General features: G+C 35.5%; 1 protein-coding gene across 1 annotated transcript; it reads right to left on the bottom strand.

The window, feature by feature from the left end:
- Positions 1-1275: 1275 nt before the first annotated feature.
- Positions 1276-18759, bottom strand: LOC140047974 (low-density lipoprotein receptor-related protein 5-like). Its single transcript, XM_072093006.1, has 8 exons — positions 18728-18759; positions 18116-18186; positions 17254-17496; positions 6267-6432; positions 5390-5505; positions 3764-4006; positions 2577-2690; positions 1276-2317 (listed from the first exon to the last, which is right to left on the bottom strand). Exons 2-8 carry the CDS (start codon positions 18180-18182, stop codon positions 2286-2288), a joined length of 981 nt encoding a protein of 326 aa, XP_071949107.1. The 5' UTR covers positions 18183-18186; positions 18728-18759; the 3' UTR covers positions 1276-2285.
- Positions 18760-21525: the final 2766 nt, after the last annotated feature.

Below are 21525 nucleotides of genomic sequence, written 5' to 3'. Positions count from 1 at the left end.
GGGTAAGAAAACATATCAATAATCACAAGACTTTCAGTACCGCCAAAATAATTCAGGTAACTCTTCCAGATTATTGACAGACAAATGATTACATCCAGGATCAAGGTAAATGACAATAAGGGCCTAATCACTATAGAAGACCATCATCCAAAAAGTCAGCGGTCATTCCGTGTCATAGTGGCTATTATCATAAGTTAATACGATATGGTAGCGTATAGTGAGGGCGTGTTGGACGTTGTGAGTTCAAATTCAACGCTCATTGATTGTAGCTTAGACAAGACACCCAGGTGAACAAAGGTTCCTTGTAAGACCAAAACACAGCTGCACTGATTGGTCTCTCGAACTTCCAAATTAATAAAAAACAAGGCCAACAGCCATTAAGTCGCGTGCTACAATTCATAGTGATACCGGACCGACAGACAGACCGACAGACAGACCGACAGACCGACAGACAGACAGACAGAGAGACCGACCGACCGACATAGTGAACTATACTGACCGAAATTACTGAACATGTTTAAAAATGTTGAAATGTTTAAAAACATTTTTTTTTTTAATTTACACGTGCGTAGCCTGTCACTTTCGACGTGCTCGTATAACGTAATTTCGAGTTGAAAAGTAAGTCAAGAAAACAGAAATCGGGCAAAAAGAGTGCGCAATAAGATTTAACGCGCAGTGCGCGCGCAAAAATATGCGCACTCATGGCAATTTTGTAAACGCTTAAAATTGCCTGAAATGTACTCTTATTTCATCGAAAATAAATTTTGAAAATGTTAAGCGCGCGTACGCATGCGTTACATGCGCTACGCACGTAATTGTATTGCCATATGATGATTTATGCCCTGAAATTTATGAGTACCAAATTTTATTTAATTGTGATTCATGGTTGTGAAGATATGATTACAAACGTGATTTCGTTAAATCGTGCGTAGACCGTGTAATTTTTTATTGCGCACCGTGAAAACATAACCACATTGATTCCTGGCCATAAGGAATATACTGTGAAAAATTGACCTAGCTAGATTAAACTGATATCAAGATAAGGTCAGAAAGCGATAAAACGCATAGTGATACCGGACCGACAGACAGACAGACAGACAGACAGACAGACCGACCGACAGACAGACAGACCGACAGACAGACAGACCGACCGACCGACTGACATAGTGAACTATAGAGTCGCTTCCACGCGACTAAAAAGGATACAAAGGATTCGTGGTTAACCGGTATATAGCTACGTCACAAAGCAGGAAAGAAACACACTAAACACAAAACTAAAATTGAAGAACATTACTTTATTATATTAAATAATAATTAGGAATACACTTTTATATATAAAAAAGAATATTTAAATTAAACCTAGTCTAACCTAGCACTACTAACGTGAGATAATTGGGGATGTGAACAAAATGTTCAAGTTCAGACGTACTTGCGCGTCCAAGTGTTGTAGTTAAGCAAAAGGTGAAACGAATAATCAAACGATAAGAGAAACAGTGTCCGATCCAAATAAAAAGAATTAATAACAAGTTGACAGTCTAGTATCTAGTCGACACTAGCCTTCTTCTCTTCTCTTCCATTCAATAAAGCAGAATTATTAAGTGATAGAAAGCGGGTTCTCTTTTTCATCCAAATCTTGAAATGACCAAATTGTTTCGTCCAGAAAGAGTCCGGAACGATACTTTTCTGTTTCTGCAACAGTTCTCTTGTCTTTCTTTGGTCTATCTGTATCTGGATTTTCTTCGTTTGGTCTCTGTGTTTCTAAGTCATTGGTCCTGATTGGTTATTGATTTGTTTGTTTCTTTGTTTATAGTGCTTCTATGGATTGTTGATTAATTAATAATGGTTTTCGTGACTTGCTTCCCTTGGTGTCGTGTTTCCATGATCTCCAGATGTTATTTGCAATGGGGACAAAACCAAGGAAGTGGGAGTTCTAACTATTATAAACTTAACTAAGAAATACTTAAAAGAATGTGAGATAATGACTAATTAACAATCGCAGTCACATAACTTGAAATTATCAAAAAAGTAAAATGTAAAATGAATTAAAAGAAAATAAAACTAACCTTACAAATAAAAAATACACACTATTACATGTACTACTTACACACATGTTATTGTTTACAACATTTACAAATAATATATTATACCAGATATATATGCTATACAAATTAATAATTGTTCTTAGTTTGTTCACTACATATGTCACCTATTATTAAAAATACATATTCTTAACCTTTGATTATCAACAACCACCAGTAATAGTTCGTTTGTTGTAAACTCCAATCTCAAGGGTTCCAACAGTCGCAGTACCCCATAACTAAAAAATATGATTAAATATTTAGTGAAACACTATTTTATTAGAATACCATGATTTTCTTATTATAAAATATAGTGTTTAAGCAAACTTAAACAGACTTAAAACTTTCACAACAACATTTTTCACAGTGTTATAAAGTTATCGGTTCTAATATTTTCTGGACGTTTCACAAGATATATTTTTTACTTTTGAAAAAAATAATCAACTTTAAATACATTATTTTGGTATATCTTTGTATCTAGACAAAAGTTAAACATACTTGTGTTGCAGGTTGATCCACCAAAACCAAATGGGCACGAACAGCCAACGATAACATCCTCCTCAATATATTCGCAGTTACCGTTGTTGTTGCATTCCTCTGCACAGACTGGATCTAATGTAAATATAAGTCCCAAAAATTGACATGGATCAGTGCTCATAATTATAAGAAAATTTAAATTAGTAAACAATTGTTTATACACAGCACAAATACTTTTTGTTGAGAACGTTGCTTATGTTTGTGAGTAGACTTTTGAGTGCAGTAATGGAACATTAGAATGGTATAGTTCCAAACGCAGTAAAATTTTCTGTAAAAAAGCGGATAGAGGACAGTAACCATCATTTAGTAAGATGTATATTAGAAAAAAAATCACTGTTGAATTAGCCGTTTAGTTGCACAAACTATGTTAATCTTTCCATGACCCAGTCATTCCCTGGTATCATTCAACTGCCAGACCTACATCAATGTAAATCATAATGGTACATGCTTTATAATCCCGGGAAATTATTTTTTCCCTGATTCAATAAATTACGTAACGGATAAAGTCCATTTCTTCTACTATGGATGGAATTATACTAATTTAAATCAAGAAGTGGCATGGCGGAACTGCCAACTTGTATAGCACGAAGAAAACATTTGTTGTGTTCCAGGTATCTCTCTGATTGAAAATGTTGCAACTATCACTTTCACTCAAGCTATTTAGAAAGTTGTTATGGAACTTGTACCTCCTCTCACTAAAATATAGTTTATATAATCTGATTTATTTATATATGTAAAAGAGTATCTCTTTAGAGATCCCGCTTCGTGAATAAAGATACTGAATAAATTGGGGGTATCAAGTTGATCTTTGGTGCGCGTGCGTACAATTGAGGAACTAATGCTGTTCTGCCATACCACGTAGAGAATGTTAAAGAGTCATTATTCAATCAAGTTTGAACAATACTACCATGGTCTAATGGTTAGGACAGCTGCATATCAAACAGAAGGTCCGAGTTCGGGACTCGGTTAGGGCATTCTCACAGATTTCTTGTTGGAAAATTTGTTACGGTCTGAACTGGATCACAAAAGATATTTGTCTATAAAATGATGATATGGTATGGTATAGTCGTAACAATTCTGCTGTCTTAACCTTATTACTGCTGTTCTGACATTGATTGTGGGGGAAGTTGATGTGAAAATGGTATTACCTGCATAATATACCAGGTCTTCTATGTGGTCTATGAAAGACGTGGAGTAGCGAGAACTGACACTTCCTGTATTAATATCTTTCCATCGAATACCGCCCAAATTCCGGTCTGTCATGTACACATTATCACCGTGGATCGCAATGTTAGCGACAGGTGTAAATGAAGTTTGCAGAGAAACAATTATGTTGTTACCATCTAAATCTGCCTTGTGTAGATAGTTGTCAATCCAGAATATGGTGTCATCTAAAGATATCAAACAAATTAATAAAAAACATACCAAATTCTAATTAATTATCACTCTTATATATAGAATACAGCATAGATTCAATAGAGATACTAAAAAATAAAATAACTACTAATATTAAAATTTTCAATTACTAAATTATGTTGGCTTTTTTTGGTGTTTCTAAAAGATATATTCTTAACTAACACGAATTCGAATGCGATGGGTAAGTAATATTTCACCATGTAGCATATTGCGGTTTTATTGCTGAACTTTTTAGACAGTTTTAAAAATCAGATACTATAATTGCAAAAAATGTATTTAGAATTCTTTTTTGATTTAAACAAAAACATATAATTAGAATCTCTTTTTTTTTTCTGTAAATAATTTATTTTGCTTCATAAATTTTCTTCTTCATAAAGTATGAGCTTAAGTTAACTATCAACAAGCTATTGGTATCAAAATACTCGGAGCGTATATATTTATATTCATTGTAATGGAACATTTTGACGAAATGTAATAGGAAATGCTATTTTTCTGCACTATTGACCTTTGACCTTGACTTGCATTGTATCTAAAAAACGCTGGTCATTGAAATTAAAAAATGGTCTCAAATTGCTGAGACCATACATATTTATATTTATTGTAATGCAACATTAAAGTAAAGTTATTGAAATCTCACGGAACTGATTTTTGGAACATTAGGTTCCCCACTAGTAATTCCGTGAGATTTTAATGCTCAAGTTGAGTTCTTGGCAGTTTTGGAATCCTTAGGACCAGCAGAATTCATTGCAACTGGGAGCCAATTTTTCCCGAACATATTTTGGCCGCCATCTTGCTCCTAAATTGTATTATTGTACTATGCTTCTCTTGTTTTACCAGCGTCTAGAGTTGAAGAGAAAACGTTTTGCCTCACTATGTATAAACGACCATAATATTATGGGGCCGTTGTGGGCTTCTTTAAAAAAAGATGGATCACGGTGTACAAAAATGGTAGTAAAAATCTATTAATCAACAAATTGTGGTTCTGTGTATGTATACGTTTAATACTAAAGAATTTTGTACCGAAAAAAAACATTCTAGAGCTACTGTACATTCACACCTGCTCCGTTTCACAAACGGAAAACGGCGCCGTTCAATTCTGTATAATTATGATGTTCCATTATTAAATAATAGAACATCATCACATTATATACTTTTCCTTAGAGAAAGTATGGATTTTAGAAGCCATTTTGACAGCTATATTTGATTCAAGATGAAGCGGTTAATATTCAAATGTCAACATATAAACTTTGCCAATGCAATTCTGGTCATTTTGATAGCCAACGTATGGATTTGTGCAGTAGGACCAATTATAACGAACAAAAGTTCAAACTCACTCCCTCATATGGTAATATAGCTACCTTTAAAATCAATTCCACCTGATGTCTCGTTCAATGTTGTAACTAAAGCTTTGGTTTCACCTATTCTGGCTCGATATATTGCTTTAAAACCCCCACTTGTAGCCCAGTACAGATACCTGAAAAATCCAGCATGCACATTATTAGGTGATCGAACGGATCGCTTTATAGTGTTTGAATTTCTAAATCTAATTTATAGCCTATGTAAAAAATTAATTAATTTTGTATTGCTTTTTTGTGCGTAAAGTATTGAATTTAGATACTTGCAGACTGTTACCGGAATACTACCGGTAACTTCTACAAAAAAAAAGTTGTCTTCATGCATTTGGAAGTTTTTAACCAAGCAAGAATTTAGCATACAATTTGAGTGTTATAAAACCTCGCTTCAGGCCCATTTTACACTACGACGATAAAAATCGACGATAAATAGATAAGTATGATCAGAACTTTTCCTACAAAAAACGAAAGAAATATAAACACTTTTTATCCTAGAACTATAGGATAACAATCTATGCTGCCTTTGATAAAAATAATATTTTCACACGTCCCATCAACTGACGTCATGATGAGTAAGAGTAATTATATCGTGACGATTGTGACTAATTGATTATGACGTCATTTGATTGGATTTCTTTTAATATAATTGTTATTAGAGACAGCATAAATAGATATCTCATTTTTCTAATTTCATTTGTTTAAGTAAAACAAATATATGTTTATATTTGTCATCGATCGTTATCGTCCTAGTGTGTAGCAACCTTTCACGTAGCAAGACAGAACATGTAAAATTTAATATTGATATAATGCTCAACAAAAAATCAACAACTTAATTTTTTGATTTAATAAGCCGTCACAATGTTTTCAAAAACACGTTACGTACTGAGTTTCCGAATTGAATGCAATGGTCGTTGGATCATCCTTGGAGAGTTGAAATAGCACTGTTCTCCCAGTACCATCTAAGTTAATACATTCAATGGTGTTTAAAACTTTGTCACTCCAGTAAAGTTTACCTCCAAATGGATCAACGTCTATATCAGTAACGTTAGCTATAAAAACAATAGTTATATGTAACAATCAACACATAGATATCATATTATAGATGTATCAATTTTAGTAGCCCACACTTACAATTTCTCTATACACAGTCAGACCTCAGTGATTAATTTATGGAATTACAAGGGTGGGGTATGAATATTTATGAGCTTTAGATTTCCCTGATAATTATATCTGCTGTACATTTTGATTAGGTACATGTGTACATAGGTACGTGTGTACATAGGTACGTGTGTACATAGGTACGTGTGTACATAGGTACGTGTGTACATAGGTACGTGTGTACATAGGTACGTGTGTACATAGGTACGTGTGTACATAGGTACGTGTGTACATAGGTACGTGTGTACATAGGTACGTGTGTACATAGGTACGTGTGTACATAGGTACGTGTGTACATAGGTACGTGTGTACATAGGTACGTGTGTACATAGGTACGTGTGTACATAGGTACGCAGGCCCGTAGCCAGGGGGGGGGGGGGGTTATGGTTCGGGCGAACCCCCTCCCCCCCCCCCCCTTTACAGCGAACCCCCCTTAACCGACTGCGAACCCCCATCCCCGACATGCCCAATACCTCACCCTCATCTCCGAAAATCGTCCAAATACGTGCCCCACAGTACAAAAAGTTGTTCGTAAATTGAAAAATTCGTAAACTCGTTCGAAATAACTCATACAGTACCTTCTTCCCTGTATGAGCGTACTTCGAGCGATACGCGTCTGTAAATTTCTAAGAGTTGCAAATGAATTGCCGATTTTAACCTGAAAAATAAATGTTTGGTCCCTGCATGTAACATGATATTGACGCGTCTCACAGCGAGCTGGGGCACGAACGATTCGTACAAAGGACACCGCCAGACAACTGCGTACCAATTGTTTAGATCACTGGCAGTCAGACAGCATGCATAAAGTATATAGCCTTCCGACATACATCAGTATTTATGTGTGGCTATGAAGTGTAATGCATCATAGAGGATTATAGTGAATATTAATATTTTACACTATAATATCTATGGTATCATGTACTGTAGTTCACATTATGGCGTCCGATTATTTTTTTCTAGACCACCAGCCGATACGTACTCAAATGTATCAATATCACCATTGGCATAATTAATTTCCTCAACAAATTGCTGTAAATAAATATTATAGATAGAGCTATAATAAGAATTGCATTTGCCTTCACCCAGTGTGCTTTTTTCGGGGCTTCTCCTAGACGTACGTTCGCATTGAACTTGAACGCAAAATAAAATACCGAGTAAATGTTCAAACAATCGGCGGTTCCGCACAGAGCACGCGCATCTAACATACGGCAACAATGTTATCGTTTAAATAGTCCACGAGTCCAAGTACGATCGCTGCATTAGAGTGTCTTTTCCGGCCATCTAGGGGTGTCATTTAACAAAATTCGCTTCGCCTTAGGCCCCACCCCAGGGGGGGGGGGGGGGGGTGGGGGTGAGTGGGGGGGGGGGGGGGGTGACCCAATGTCCAACCCCCCCCTTGACAAATCCTGGCTACGGCCCTGGGTACGTGTGTACATAGGTACGTGTGTACATAGGTACGTGTGTACATAGGTACGTGTGTACATAGGTACGTTAGTCTGGGTTCCAGACGGAGTTTTGTCTTAATATTAGTTAAAAGATAAATATTTTGGCACAGATGACGTTTCATACGTATACTACTTGATTTTGGATACTCCGTCTGGGGAAACACGCACAAGTCACGTGGTTTGACACCAAGAATTCTTGGTGCATACGATTATCCGGTTGACTAGTTTCAGCTGCATGCGATTGGCTACTCACTCGTACAATGTGTAAATATTCATATTTCAGAATTTCAAAGACTCAACAACTAAGATGTAGTCTGGACTCCAGACGGAGTTTTTTCTTAATATTAGTAAAAATATAAATATTTTTGCACATATGGCGTTTCATACGTGTATTACTTGAGTTTGGATACTCCGCCTGGGGAAACACGCAAAAGTCACGTGGTTTGACACCAAGAATTCTTGGTGCATAGATTATCCGGTTGACTAGTTTCAGCTGCATGCGATTGGCTACTCACTCGTACACCGTTTTAATATTCATATTTCAGAATTTCAAAGACTCAACAAATAAGATGGTACGCATGCGCTATGTTACGTTTAGACAATGTGTACTTGGGTACATTGATGAAAGTTTCTGAAGGCTAGAAAGGATTTTATATGGATCATTTAATCAGGGAGATGTAATTTACATCTCCCTGATTTAATATTACGCGGAGATAATTTGATTTAATTCCCACCAAGACCCTGTCCTGTTCTGTGTAGTGGTGTAGCCCTGTCTGTTGGGGTGTGTCGAAAGCGAAGACCTCGAAAGCAAAGATCGAAGACCGAAGACCTCGAAAGTGAAGACCCTACGAAATATTTGCCTGTTGTCTAAATGTATAATTAAATACAATAAGATATTTATTTTCCTTTAGTCATGCTGTACAGTATTTTAAACTTTTACATTTTCCCCATTGTAGGCCTATACTACAGATTGCTGATTTAATTATTCACCAGTTTAAAAATGTTTTTCTAATGTATTCATAATGGACAAATGATATTATCAGTATCGGTTAGTGTGGTTGGTGAAGCGACAGTACTATGTAAAGAAGAAAAATATAAAAAGTAAAATAAATATTTCATTAACCAACGAACCACTAAACAAAAACATCCTGCCGCTATGTACTGTATCGTATTGACGCGAGCAACATAAGAAAATACTCTTCTATCTATTTTGCATCCCCTCTTACGATCGAGAATCATTATGACGAACGTAAAGCAAAAGTGTTGAACACGTCTACGGACCGTGCTTCCGTCGTCGGTTCCCACTTGTAATGACACGCAAGTTTGTTCTGAAGGCGCACTTTTCCCGGGCCAAATTTGACAGAATATATTCAAATTATGATATGACAAAAAGCTAAAAAGAACGAACGATAATAGGCATCAGCGTTCTATAAATTTTGGTTATAAATCGATCGTTTCCTGCGACACATCATCTGTTTCACGGCTTCCATAATTCCGAATAACATTTAATTATGCCATTATGTCAAAGTTCACAAAAGCCATTCAAAACAAAGATTGAAATAAAAAAATATTCGCTTAAAAAGTTGCCGATTTTGTTACGGTTGCAATGTGATTAGTGACGATAGTGTGTTCACGTTTAATTATTTTTAAAACGGGTGTTTATATATCGGTATTACGTTTACCGACACTGTCAAAATACATGTTTAAAGCGTGGTTCCCACTAGCAACGCAACGCAAGGACGTAACGCAACGCAAGTGAATTGACCACCAATCACAAGCGATGGCTTATTCGCTTGTGATTGCTAACTGTCTATAACTTCGCTTGTCATTGGTTAAAACGCTTGCGTTGCGTTTACGTCCTTGCGTTACGTTCTAGTGGGAACCAAGCTTAATGAAGTTCCAGTTCCGCCAACCACAAGTGTCCTCATCATCAAACGGTAAAAAAAAAGAAACTGACTTTTGTTTTCAAGCATTGCCCGTGGTAAATACTAAAAGAGATACTCTCTATAAATAAAAATAAAAAATGATGGTGAATTTTTATTGGGCTTAACCACTCTAACCCCCAACCTTCTATCTCACAGGCTTGTGGATGAGACGACTATTCAACAGTCTCCCGATTAATTATAGATAATAAACATATATCAACATATTTAAATGCAAAAAAAAAAATGAAAAATGATCTCTAAGTTCTATTCACGCGTATAACATGTTTAAAAACAAGTGTAAAATCTATGATACGGACACTTTTTATATATGCTCTAAAATTAGCCTAAATAGGCCTATCGCAATCCTTTACTTCTTACAATTTACTTGTAGTTTATTTCTATACTTTTCTATACAATTGGCTATGGTTTTAAATTGTAGGCGACGTGTGACATAAAGTTATCGGAACCGTAGTAATATTATAATTAATATTGCATTCAATTCAATGCTACAGTGTGCGTGTCCTTCTTGTGCGTCCGTCGCCTTGCAAATAGCGCGATGTGTTTGTTCGTAAACCATATCACATTTAACTCCATTGGCGAAAACGCGTGAGCTTGTTCATAGATAAAGTCATGTTTTTTGATAACATAACGATTAAAATCGAAATCTTTTTTTAGAATCTGTAAATTCAAGGTGTTATCACGATTTTGTATGATTTTGGTCAGATTTTGTGCACACTACCATTTCGTAGGGTCTTCGCTTTCGAGGTCTTCGGTCTTCGATCTTCGCTTTCGATGTCTTCGCTTTCGACACACCCCTGTCTGTTGTGTGTGAATCCTGTTGTGTGCCGGTGGTGGTATTATGTAGGCCTACCTTATTGGCGTTTTATTTGGCAGGTCATACGTGCGAGTTGAGTAGGACCTACGAAGGAGGCCTAGGCTAAGGACTAAACAATTAATAAACAAAACAACTTGGCAACAGGATTTCATATTTCAACAGTCTCGATCGTACATTCAGCACTGTACGTAGGCCTACTCGATCTTTTTAATTTTGAAACAAAATGATCATTGGTTGATTCGAAATCCATATTTACATACCGCCCGCCCCATATAGCCAAATACGGTATGATAACCTACGTCATTCTTATCGGATGTTTGCGGTCTGCAAATCGATTTCGGTGGCCTATAAGTGTCACGGCAACTTTCAAAAAATATCACGGCAACTTTCAAAAAAAGCTACGGCAATTTGAAAAAAGCCACGGCAAATTAAAAATAAAACATCACGGCAAATTAAAAATAAAACATCGCGGCAATTTAACAAAAATACCACGGCAACTTAAAAATGAAACACCACGGCAAATTAGTATTGAAACACCACGGCAAATTAGTAATGAAACACCACGGCAAATTACAGAATGCCACGGCGGAAGTGAGTTACCACGGCGGAAGTGAAACCTTTGGAATCTTCGATTTTTTCTGAGGTAAGTAATTATTTGTGCATTGAAGTAAATATTATTATATTAATTTATTATATTTAACTGCAGCATTTACGTGTTTATTGCACTAGGCCTAGCTATGCCTACTACTAGCCCTAGGCCTTAGGCCTACAGTAGTAGCTAGGTCTACTGTAAAAACAACTTGTTATATAAAAAACAGATTACTGTAAATATATTAAAACATTGTAGAATGTTATAGGGCCTAGGCCTACCTTGTAATAAGGCCTATGGTCTAGCCCGGCCTAGAAAGTTCAAGAAGAGTGCAATAAACACGTAAACTGCTGCAGTTAAATAAATTAATATAATATTTACATCAATGCACAAATAATTACTTACCTCAGAAAAAATCGAAGATTCCAAAGGTTTCACTTCCGCCGTGGTAACTCACTTCCGCCGTGGCATTCTGTAATTTGCCGTGGTGTTTCACTATTAATTTGCCGTGGTGCTTCAATACTAATTTGCCGTGGTGTTTCATTTTTAAGTTGCCCTGGTATTTTTGTTAAATTGCCGCGATGTTTTATTTTTAATTTGCCGTGATGTTTTATTTTTAATTTGCCGTGGCTTTTTTCAAATTGCCGTGGCTTTTTTCAAATTGCCGTGGCTTTTTTCAAATTGCCGTGGCTTTTTTCAAATTGCCGTGGCTTTTTTCAAATTGCCGTGGCCTTTTTCAAATTGCCGTGGCTTTTTTTGAAAAAATTGCCGTGATATTTTTTGAAAGTTGCCGTGACACTTATAGGCCACCGTATCATAGTTGCCATTTCTGGCATTATTATGCTTTTTGGCATTATTTAGAGGCCCACGGCATCTGGCATAATGCCGCGGCATTATTTAGCCGTTTTTAGCATAATCTGGCATAATTTTGTGTTTTTTGAACAACCAATAATAATAATAATAATAATATACCACAGAACAAAAATAAAATATTTTGTTTAATCATGCAATTTAATACATATCACCTTACACAATATCATATCGTAGAAAACAGATCTGTTCGGGTTTTCCGTACAATAGTTCTTCCATCCTTTTGTTTCGGACTTAAATAGACTCTTCGGATAGGAAGGCTGCTCGAAAACTACCGTGTGTGCGATATAGGCAGCACAACAAATCCGGAAGAGGCTAGCTATTGGCCAATTATGTTGCTCTATTTCAGAGACCATGCAGGTTATTGGATCCCCAGATATAGAGACAATTGAACGAAAACATTATGAAAGGGGTTTTGTTGTTTCAGTTCATAATTATAAGTGGCCGCACCCCTACCCCAACCCTTGAAATGGCAATTTGCAGTAACTATTAGAAGCTCTAATTTTAAAAAGAATTTCTTCAAGCAGAATTTTTTTTCCATATTTCAAATTATGTTCCATTTGCATCGTCGTAGCAACCCTATTTTTCCAAATGTTCTTCACCTCTCAGCCCCAGTAGTGACCATGTGGGCGAGGTAATTTTTATTTAAAATTAAGTGCCATTTCCGCCCATCGAGCAGCTCTATTTTTCCATTTTTTTTTTACTTCAGCCCCAACCATGCTGGGGCTGAGGTCATGGAGACACTTAATATATTTTTATTTCCTATTTTAAATTATAATTGCCATTTTCAAAACTATGATGGGCTAAGATCCTGGAGGTACTAATAAATATATTTTTATTTCATATTTGAAATTAAGTGCCATTTCCGCCCATTGAGCAGCTCTATTTTCCCAAATTGTCTTACCTCAGCACTAGCCATGGTGGAGCTGAGGTCCTGGAGACACTTAATATATATTTTGATTTCCTATTTTCAATGATAATTGCCATTTTCGAACTATGGTGGGCTAAGATCCTGGAGACACTAATAAATATATTATTATTTCATATTTTAAATTAAGTGGCATTTCCGGCCATCAGCATTTTTCAAAATTTTCTTATCAACCATGGTGGGGCTGATCGTCCTGGAGACACTTAATATATATTTTTATTTCCTATTTTAAATTATAATTGCAATTTTCTAATTATGGTGGGCTAAGATCCTTTCATATTTGAAATTAAGTGCAAAGATCGAGCAGCTCTCATATTTCAGCTCAAAAATTCTAAATTTCCATGGCTGTAACAGGTTTTTTTTGGAGGGTGGGGGGGGGGGAGAAGGGTTCGTGGGTTCGTGTTTGTGTCATTTGCAATTACCATTTCACCCCAGATATTTTTAGAATTATTAGTTATTACTCACAAAACTAAAAATACAATTTTTGAACGACATAGGGATACAATTTAGGCCCTATTTTGTGTCAGTTGGGGTTTTACAAACGTTTATTAGACATACAACCGTTGGTGGCGCTGTTTAGGGCCACATTTTGGGGATCTGGCATTATTTTTCCCAATCTGGCATTATTTGAGACAGGATACGGCATAATTTAAATTTTATCGCTGGCAACGCTGCACCGTATATACGTGTTTCACAAGTCTGTATTTTCAGACAAAAATCGCGGTCGAAATAAAAACAAATAAAACAATACAGACTTGGGGCAAGTCTAACTAAGATGATGCACATGGGCTATGTTACGTTTAGACAATGTGTACTTGGGTACATTTATGAAAGTTCTGAAGGCTAGAAATTATTTTATATGCCTAGTAGTCTGGTAAACATTTGATGGGATCTTTGAAACATGAAAACTCGTCTTGATATATGATAGGCTAGCTTCTCCGCAAATCAAACATTGAATGGATCATTTATTACGCGGAGATAATTTTGATTTAATTCCCACCGAGACCCTGTCCTGTTCTGTGTGGTGATGTAGCCCTGTTGTGTGCCGGTGGTTATGTAGGCCTACTTCTGATTTCATTGGCGTTTTATTTGGCAGGTCATACGTGCGAGTTGAGTAGGACCTACGAAAGAGGCCTAGGCCAAGGAATAAACAATTAATAAACAAAACAACTTGGCATTACTATTTTATATTTCAACAGTCTCGATCGTACATTAAAGGTGGGTTCCGGGTTTTAAATGAATAGTAAAAAATGTAAAATATATTTGTTTGTCTCTTGAACGGTAAAAGTTTCAATTTATATAAGCGTCCAGTGAAGCAGAACGAAGGCTGTGAAATCAGGCCAGATTACAAGTGCAGCTACGGCAAAATCACACTGTGGTTACAAAATAGGAAATTCGTGAAATGGTCCATCTTCCGACGACTCGTTATCATAAACCATATCAATTACTTTTGTAAAATTATACTTATCTGATGTAATTTTAGTCGGTCTTCCCATTTATAAAGTCAATTTTTTATGAAAATTCATCAAAACAGTGAAAAATTAGATATGTTTGCACTTTACGTTTGCCGATTTTCGCACCGACTTAGGGAAAAATCAAAATCAATGAAGCGTAACGTATACTGTACATTCCTGCTGAGGATCGAGCGAGACGACGATACACGTGCTCTCTCTGCTGCCCATGCCTGGCATCGTCACGTGATAAGCAGATACAACAATACCAAACTGGTCGGGTCGAGTATACCCCGTCTATAATCACAACATGAACGATGTACAGTATTTGATTGAAGGTCGACTCGACCTACCGGTGGTATAGACAATATAGCTCGAATGAGAGAGTTGGATTATTTGTGTAGTGCAGCCTATAGTAAAAGGCCTGGCAGTGGTAGTATCAATTCGCATAGGGTCTACTACACTAGCTAGCTCAATTTTTAACTGGGCCGGATCGGCTAGGTCTCCTTCCTACTACCTGGTCTACTTGCTTGATGCATGAGTATCCGCTTTTTTGGAGAGTAAACTAAACCTATTTATTTTAGGCCTACTTAGACCATGGAGGTAATACCTCCATGCTTAGACGATCGGGACACCATACGTGTGGACGGCGATCGGACCTTGTTTTGCTTCAATATTTACAGCCGATTTTGTAGAATGTTTTAGGTTTAGATTGTTTAGGAGTTTGGTTGATAGGATGGGTTTTGTTATTTATGGGCCAATCGTCTAGTAGTAGGCTAGCTAGGCCCATGGGCCCCATTGTTTTAACGTAGCCATCGTGGCATGGAATCCCTAGTCAGAATGGCTCTCGCCCATATTATTATTAGGCTAGGCCTAGAGTAGTATTGTACGTGAAGCCGATAATACGATCTGTACTATAGAGGTATAAAAATAGTATAATTTATGACTCCGTATCTGTACTAAATTTTGTATTTCATTAAATGACAAATAAATATATGCTACTACTGTTATTATTACACTTTAGGCCTAGCTTAGAAAATCTACAAAAAAATGTATTTCACAATAATCACAATGGTGGTCGTCGTTTGACAGGGGAGAGAGAGATGTAAATTAGTTGACAAACACAACGTACATGACGTCGCGAGTTTGGAATCCACTGGTGACGTGATTTTGTGAATATCTCATGAATATTAATGAGCTTCCCTAAGCTGCTAAAAAACAGACTTTCCATGAATTTACCCTAAAATGTATATGAAATTTAATTTTTTTAATTTCTCGTTATTACTTCTTCATTCTGAAATGTCTATATTGTTATAATATTTTTTATTTAATAAATAAACGATATTTAAAAGCAATTTTAAACCCAGAATCCCCCTTTAAGCACTGGTAGGCCTACGTACTCGATCTCTTTCATTTTGAAACAAAATGATCATTGGTTGATTCGAAATCCATATTTACATACCGCCCGCCTCATATAGCCAAATACGGTATGATAACCTACGTCATTCTTATCGTATGTTTGCGGTCTGCAAATCGATTTCTATACGTGTTTCACAATCACAAGTCTGTATTTTCAGACAAAAATCGCGGTCGAAATAAAAACAAATAAATAAAAAAAAAAGATAATACAGACTTGGGACAAGTCTAATAGGTACGTGTGTACATAGGTACGTGTGTACATAGTACGTGTGTACATAGGTACGTGTGTACATAGGTACGTGTGTACATAGGTACGTGTGTACATAGGTACGTGTGTACATAGGTACGTGTGTACATAGGTACGTGTGTACATAGGTACGTGTGTACATAGGTACGTGTGTACATAGGTACGTGTGTACATAGGTACGTGTGTACATAGGTACGTGTGTACATAGGTACGTGTGTACATAGGTACATGTGTACATAGGTACATGTGTACATAGGTACATGTGTACATAGGTACATGTGTACATAGGTACATGTGTATTTAAGCAGGAAATACTAGGATGTGTTGGTTATTTATACTTGAATTATACCATGTAAAAATGTTATGTTATATTATATAGTTGTAAGTATACTGTAAATTTCTCAACAATATTTCTAGAATTAACATTATGAAGATGAATCAATAAGTTTTGAAGAATAAAAAAACATTAGCTAAACAGTTTTAAAGAATTGTTGATTACGAGGAAATATCGTCAGGATCAATTACGATGAAATAAACACTCAAACTCAAATTCAATACACTCAAACACTACAAAGAACGATTGCCAGAATGACATAACAATTTAGTCTTAAGCTTGGTTCCCACTAGAACGTAACGCAAGGACGTAAACGCAACGCAAGCGTTTTAACCAATGACAAGCGAAGTTATAGACAGTAACAGCAATAACAAGCGAATAAGCCATCGCTTGTGATTGGTCAATTCACTTGCGTTGCGTTACGTCCTTCTTGTGTTGCGTCGCTAGTAGGAACCACGCTTAAGTGGATGCTATAACACAAACTGCTAGTAGTATGTTTAAAAACTTGATACTGTAAATATAGTCTTCTTAAGTCTAAAATACTGTGAAGATAAGAGGTAAAAGAACAACATAATAGTACCTCACTTTTATTTTAAGATCTCGTATAGTTTATGTTGCACATATAAAGGCATATACAAATCATTAAAAGAAAGGAAAACATTCACTTACATCCATCTCCAGTTGAAACCAAAACTGATTGTTCACCAGTTTCAATTGAATAGCTGTCGATGGTATGTTTAATACCATCTGACCAATACAGTGTTGATGTATATGGATTGAGATCTAGGCCAATAGGCTGGTTGATACTAGACTGTAGGCCTAATTCCAATTCCTGAAAGGACGCAAAAAACAAACCTAGGTCTATGGAATGAATACCAGGAGGTGCTTTTACAGAAAAATACACCTTGTCACCTGTAAAATAAAAATAATGTTTAGAAACAAAATAAGAAAATCTTTTCTCGAAATCGTAAATTGTATGTAGGCCTAAGCTGAGTAAATAAAACACATTTATTTAGCTTTTTGTTTTCCCGCATAATTTGGATAATAGAGCGCTATCGAGCCGGTTTCCATTAGGCGTATTTATTCATCTAAATTAGAATGCGCATGCAACGCTTACTCCTTATATTGTTGATGTATTTCAACTTTATTTAGAGTACCGTAACCTTTCCCGTTCGACAAATTAATGCGAGTTGATATTCAGGGGCCCTCGTAAGTTCCAATAAAAAACAAAACAAAAGATAAATTAAATTATGATAAAATAAATTATTTACAAAAAAATTTGGCTATATAAAATATATAACATACAATTTAGTTTATAATAGGCCTAGCATTAAAAATATATAATGTAAGTCTGCATTTAAAAGTCTCATATTCGGAACATTGATTTGGACACTTGGTAAATAGGCCTAAAGAGACGGAAATTGAATATGTAGTAGAGGAATATTATACCGTTATTGACAAAATTTGTCTTTTTAAATTGAAAATTTTTGTATCACAATAATAATACGGCAGATAGGAAACACATACGTACTGAAAACAAATAGCACCAGGCTTTGTATTACTAATATGAAAACAATCATCTTCATTGTGGCAGCCATTGTTCTATAGGAAAATAAATCAGATATTTTATAAGTTCTGTCTACACTATCAAACTTCTTTGATAAAAAAGATGTGATGTGTCCAAATATGGTAGGCCCCTAGTGATATGACATCATCGTGTGTATAATGGGCACATCTCATTTTTTGTCACACAAAGTTCCCTCCTGTAAAGTGGTGATTGAACCATGAGTTCACTGTTGGTTTTATTAATATTAATATACATTTTAAATTGAAATTGTTTATGGCATGCTGATCTATGTTTATATATATAAACATTCTCACAGATTTCCTCATCTTTATCGTTTCAAATTAATTAATTAAATTTCAGTATATCACCGGGCGGTTTAGAATTAATGTTCTTTGCCTGTTGTGTTTATATATATATAAATATCCTCTAAAACGTTACTAATATCTAACTATCATCAAGTCTAAGTATATTTGAACTGTGAGTATTTCATTTTTAGTATACCACATCTTAATTACACGGTGAAATTTTAAGTCCGAATGCCAAAAAAGAAGGAAATAGTCCTAGCCCCAACATCACCTGAGCCACCAAAACTGGAAGCCGCTGTCGCCGAAACCGACGCAGAGCTATTGAGGCGTGAACTTGTAGGACTAACAACAGATCTGCGCGGTATTCGTGACCAGCTGGATTCGGTCTTGCGTAACCAACAAACCATGCTTGTACGAGGATGGACACACTTGAAATCTCCCTGCTTGAAACCATGGAGGTATATATTATATACCTCCATGTTGAAACCAAGCAGTCTGAGTTTGAAAAATCAATTGAATTCGCATGTGCTTCAATATCGGATTTAAAAAATAAAACTGCTAGATGCGAACATTAAAGATGTTTCGGCTGATGTTGGAAATGAAAAATTGAAGTTGTCAACGATGCAAAAACAACTGTCGGAATAAGCTCGAACGGCACTGAAGATCTTACAACTTGCGATTCGGCGGTCTTCCAGAACACTTCAATATCCGTAGCATGAATACAAATTTTGACCACCTCTATAATTCTTTTTTATCACATATTGATTCTGCTCCTACAATTGTTGGTCTCACAGAGACTTGGCTATCTGATTCTTCACATAACCTTTACTCACTCCCTGGCTATAATTTGTTAACAAACAGTAGACCTAGCGATCAACGTGGAGGTGGTGTAGCAATATACTTGCCTTCTACCTTCGATTGCCAAGAATTATCTGAATTACAATTTATGAATGACATATTGGAATCTATTTTTGTAGAAATCAGATGTCCTAATAAAAAAAATATTGTCGTTGGAGTTGTGTACAGACCACCACAAAGTAACATATCATTATTTAACACTGAAATTGAAAACATTCATTCACATCAAGCATTAACAAATAAAAATGTGTTTATTATGGGAGATTTAAATTTAAATTTACTACATCACGATGAAAATGCACGCATTAGTGAATTTCTAGATACATTAATTTCATTTTCACTTATTCCACTTATTACCAAACCTACACGTGTAACTGATACTTCATCTACGTTACTTGACAATATTTTTAGCAATATCCACCCTTTCCCGGTCTCGGGAATTATTGTATCCGATATATCGGATCATTTTCCGATATTTGCAAAAACCTCGCTAACGGTTAATCAACATTGTAACTGTCATTGTAATAAGACAATCTACTCTTTTAATCCCCAATCGTTGGCTCACTTTAAAGAACGTTTGGCAAACTCTGATTGGCAATTAGTTCTAGATGAAAATGACGCTAACAAGTCTTTTGATGTATTTATGGAAAGACTTAAATTTCTTCAAAATGATGTTTTAGTCAAAGGGCAAGTCGTGTCAGAAGTCGTAAAAAAATCCCTCGTATGCCATGGATATCAAGGTCTATATTAAAATCAATAAATAAGAAGAACAAACTTTTTTATAAATTTAAAATTTCTAAAACACTCGAATCTAAGACGAAATATAACAAATATAAAAATATTCTTACATCCTTAATACGTTCTGCTAAGAAAGACTATTTTTCGGTCAATTTCAATCCGTATACGAAGAACGTGGAAAGTGATAAATTCTGTGTTGAATCCCGACCAAAGTCGCAAAGCGATCGGAAAATTAAAAATTAATGGTCAAACTATCGATGACAAACAGATCATAGTTGAACGCCTCAATGAATATTTCTCAAATATTGGCACTTCCTTAGCACAATCGATTCCAACTACAAACAAATCTTTTCATAGTTATATGAATGATCCGAATAAAAACAGTATTTTTTTCGTTCCAATAACGGAAATGGACGTTATTGATAGTGTAAATACCCTTAAGAAAAAAAAAGTCCTGGATTTGATGGAATAAGCAATGATTTAATTAAAAGCATTATTCCCAACATTGTAACGCCTTTAACTCATATATATAATCTTTCAATATGTAACGGGTGTGTCCCTAAAAGAATGAAAATTGCGAAAGTAATTCCTTTATTAAAGAAAGGAAGTCCTCAAGAAGCATTAAATTACCGACCAATTTCACTATTGACATCATTTTCACAAATTTTAGAAAAGCTTGTATATATGCGGACTTTACATTTTTTAAACCAGTGTAATATTTTTTCAAACATTCAATTTGGATTTAGAGAAAAGCACACTACGTCACGTGCCATTTTACACTTCGTTGACTACATCAGCCTTAGATAATCATATGCATACAATTGGTATTTTCCTCGATTACTCCAAAGCTTTCGATACTGTTAATCTTACTGCATAAATTATCAAACTATGGAATTAGAGGGGTGGCTCAAAAATGGTTTAGAAGTTACCTTTCTGATAGGCAACAATTTGTATCATTAAATAATTTTGAATCAAGCTGCAGACCTGTTACATGTGGTGTCCCCCAGGGTTCGATTCTGGGCCCACTTCTCTTCATAATTTATGCAAATGATTTCAATAATATATCTAATGTCATGTCGTCAATACTGTTTGCGGATGATTCAAGTCTGTTTTATTCACATGATGATCCAGATAGTCTCTGTGACATCGTTAATCAAGAACTAAAAAAGGTGACTACTTGGATACATGCAAACAAGCTATCACTAAATATGCTAAAAACCAATTTTATGTTGTTTAGTAACAAATATAGTATGTTATCAAAAGATATTATTTTCAACAATGTTCCTATTAATCAAATAACCAACACAAAATTTCTTGGTATATTTATTGACGACAGACTTGACTGGAAAATTATTATCAAAAAATGTTGGCATGATGTATAAATTGAAATCAATATTTCCTCAAAAAGTATTAAATATTTTATATTCTACTCTTATTTTATCGTACTTAAATTATGGTGTTCTTGCTTGGGGA

The sequence above is a fragment of the Antedon mediterranea genome, chromosome 4, assembly GCF_964355755.1.
Source record: "Antedon mediterranea chromosome 4, ecAntMedi1.1, whole genome shotgun sequence".
In the NCBI taxonomy this organism is placed as follows: domain Eukaryota; kingdom Metazoa; phylum Echinodermata; class Crinoidea; order Comatulida; family Antedonidae; genus Antedon; species Antedon mediterranea.
Note: the sequence above shows the minus strand (reverse complement) of the source record. Positions and strands in the feature narration are given on the sequence as shown.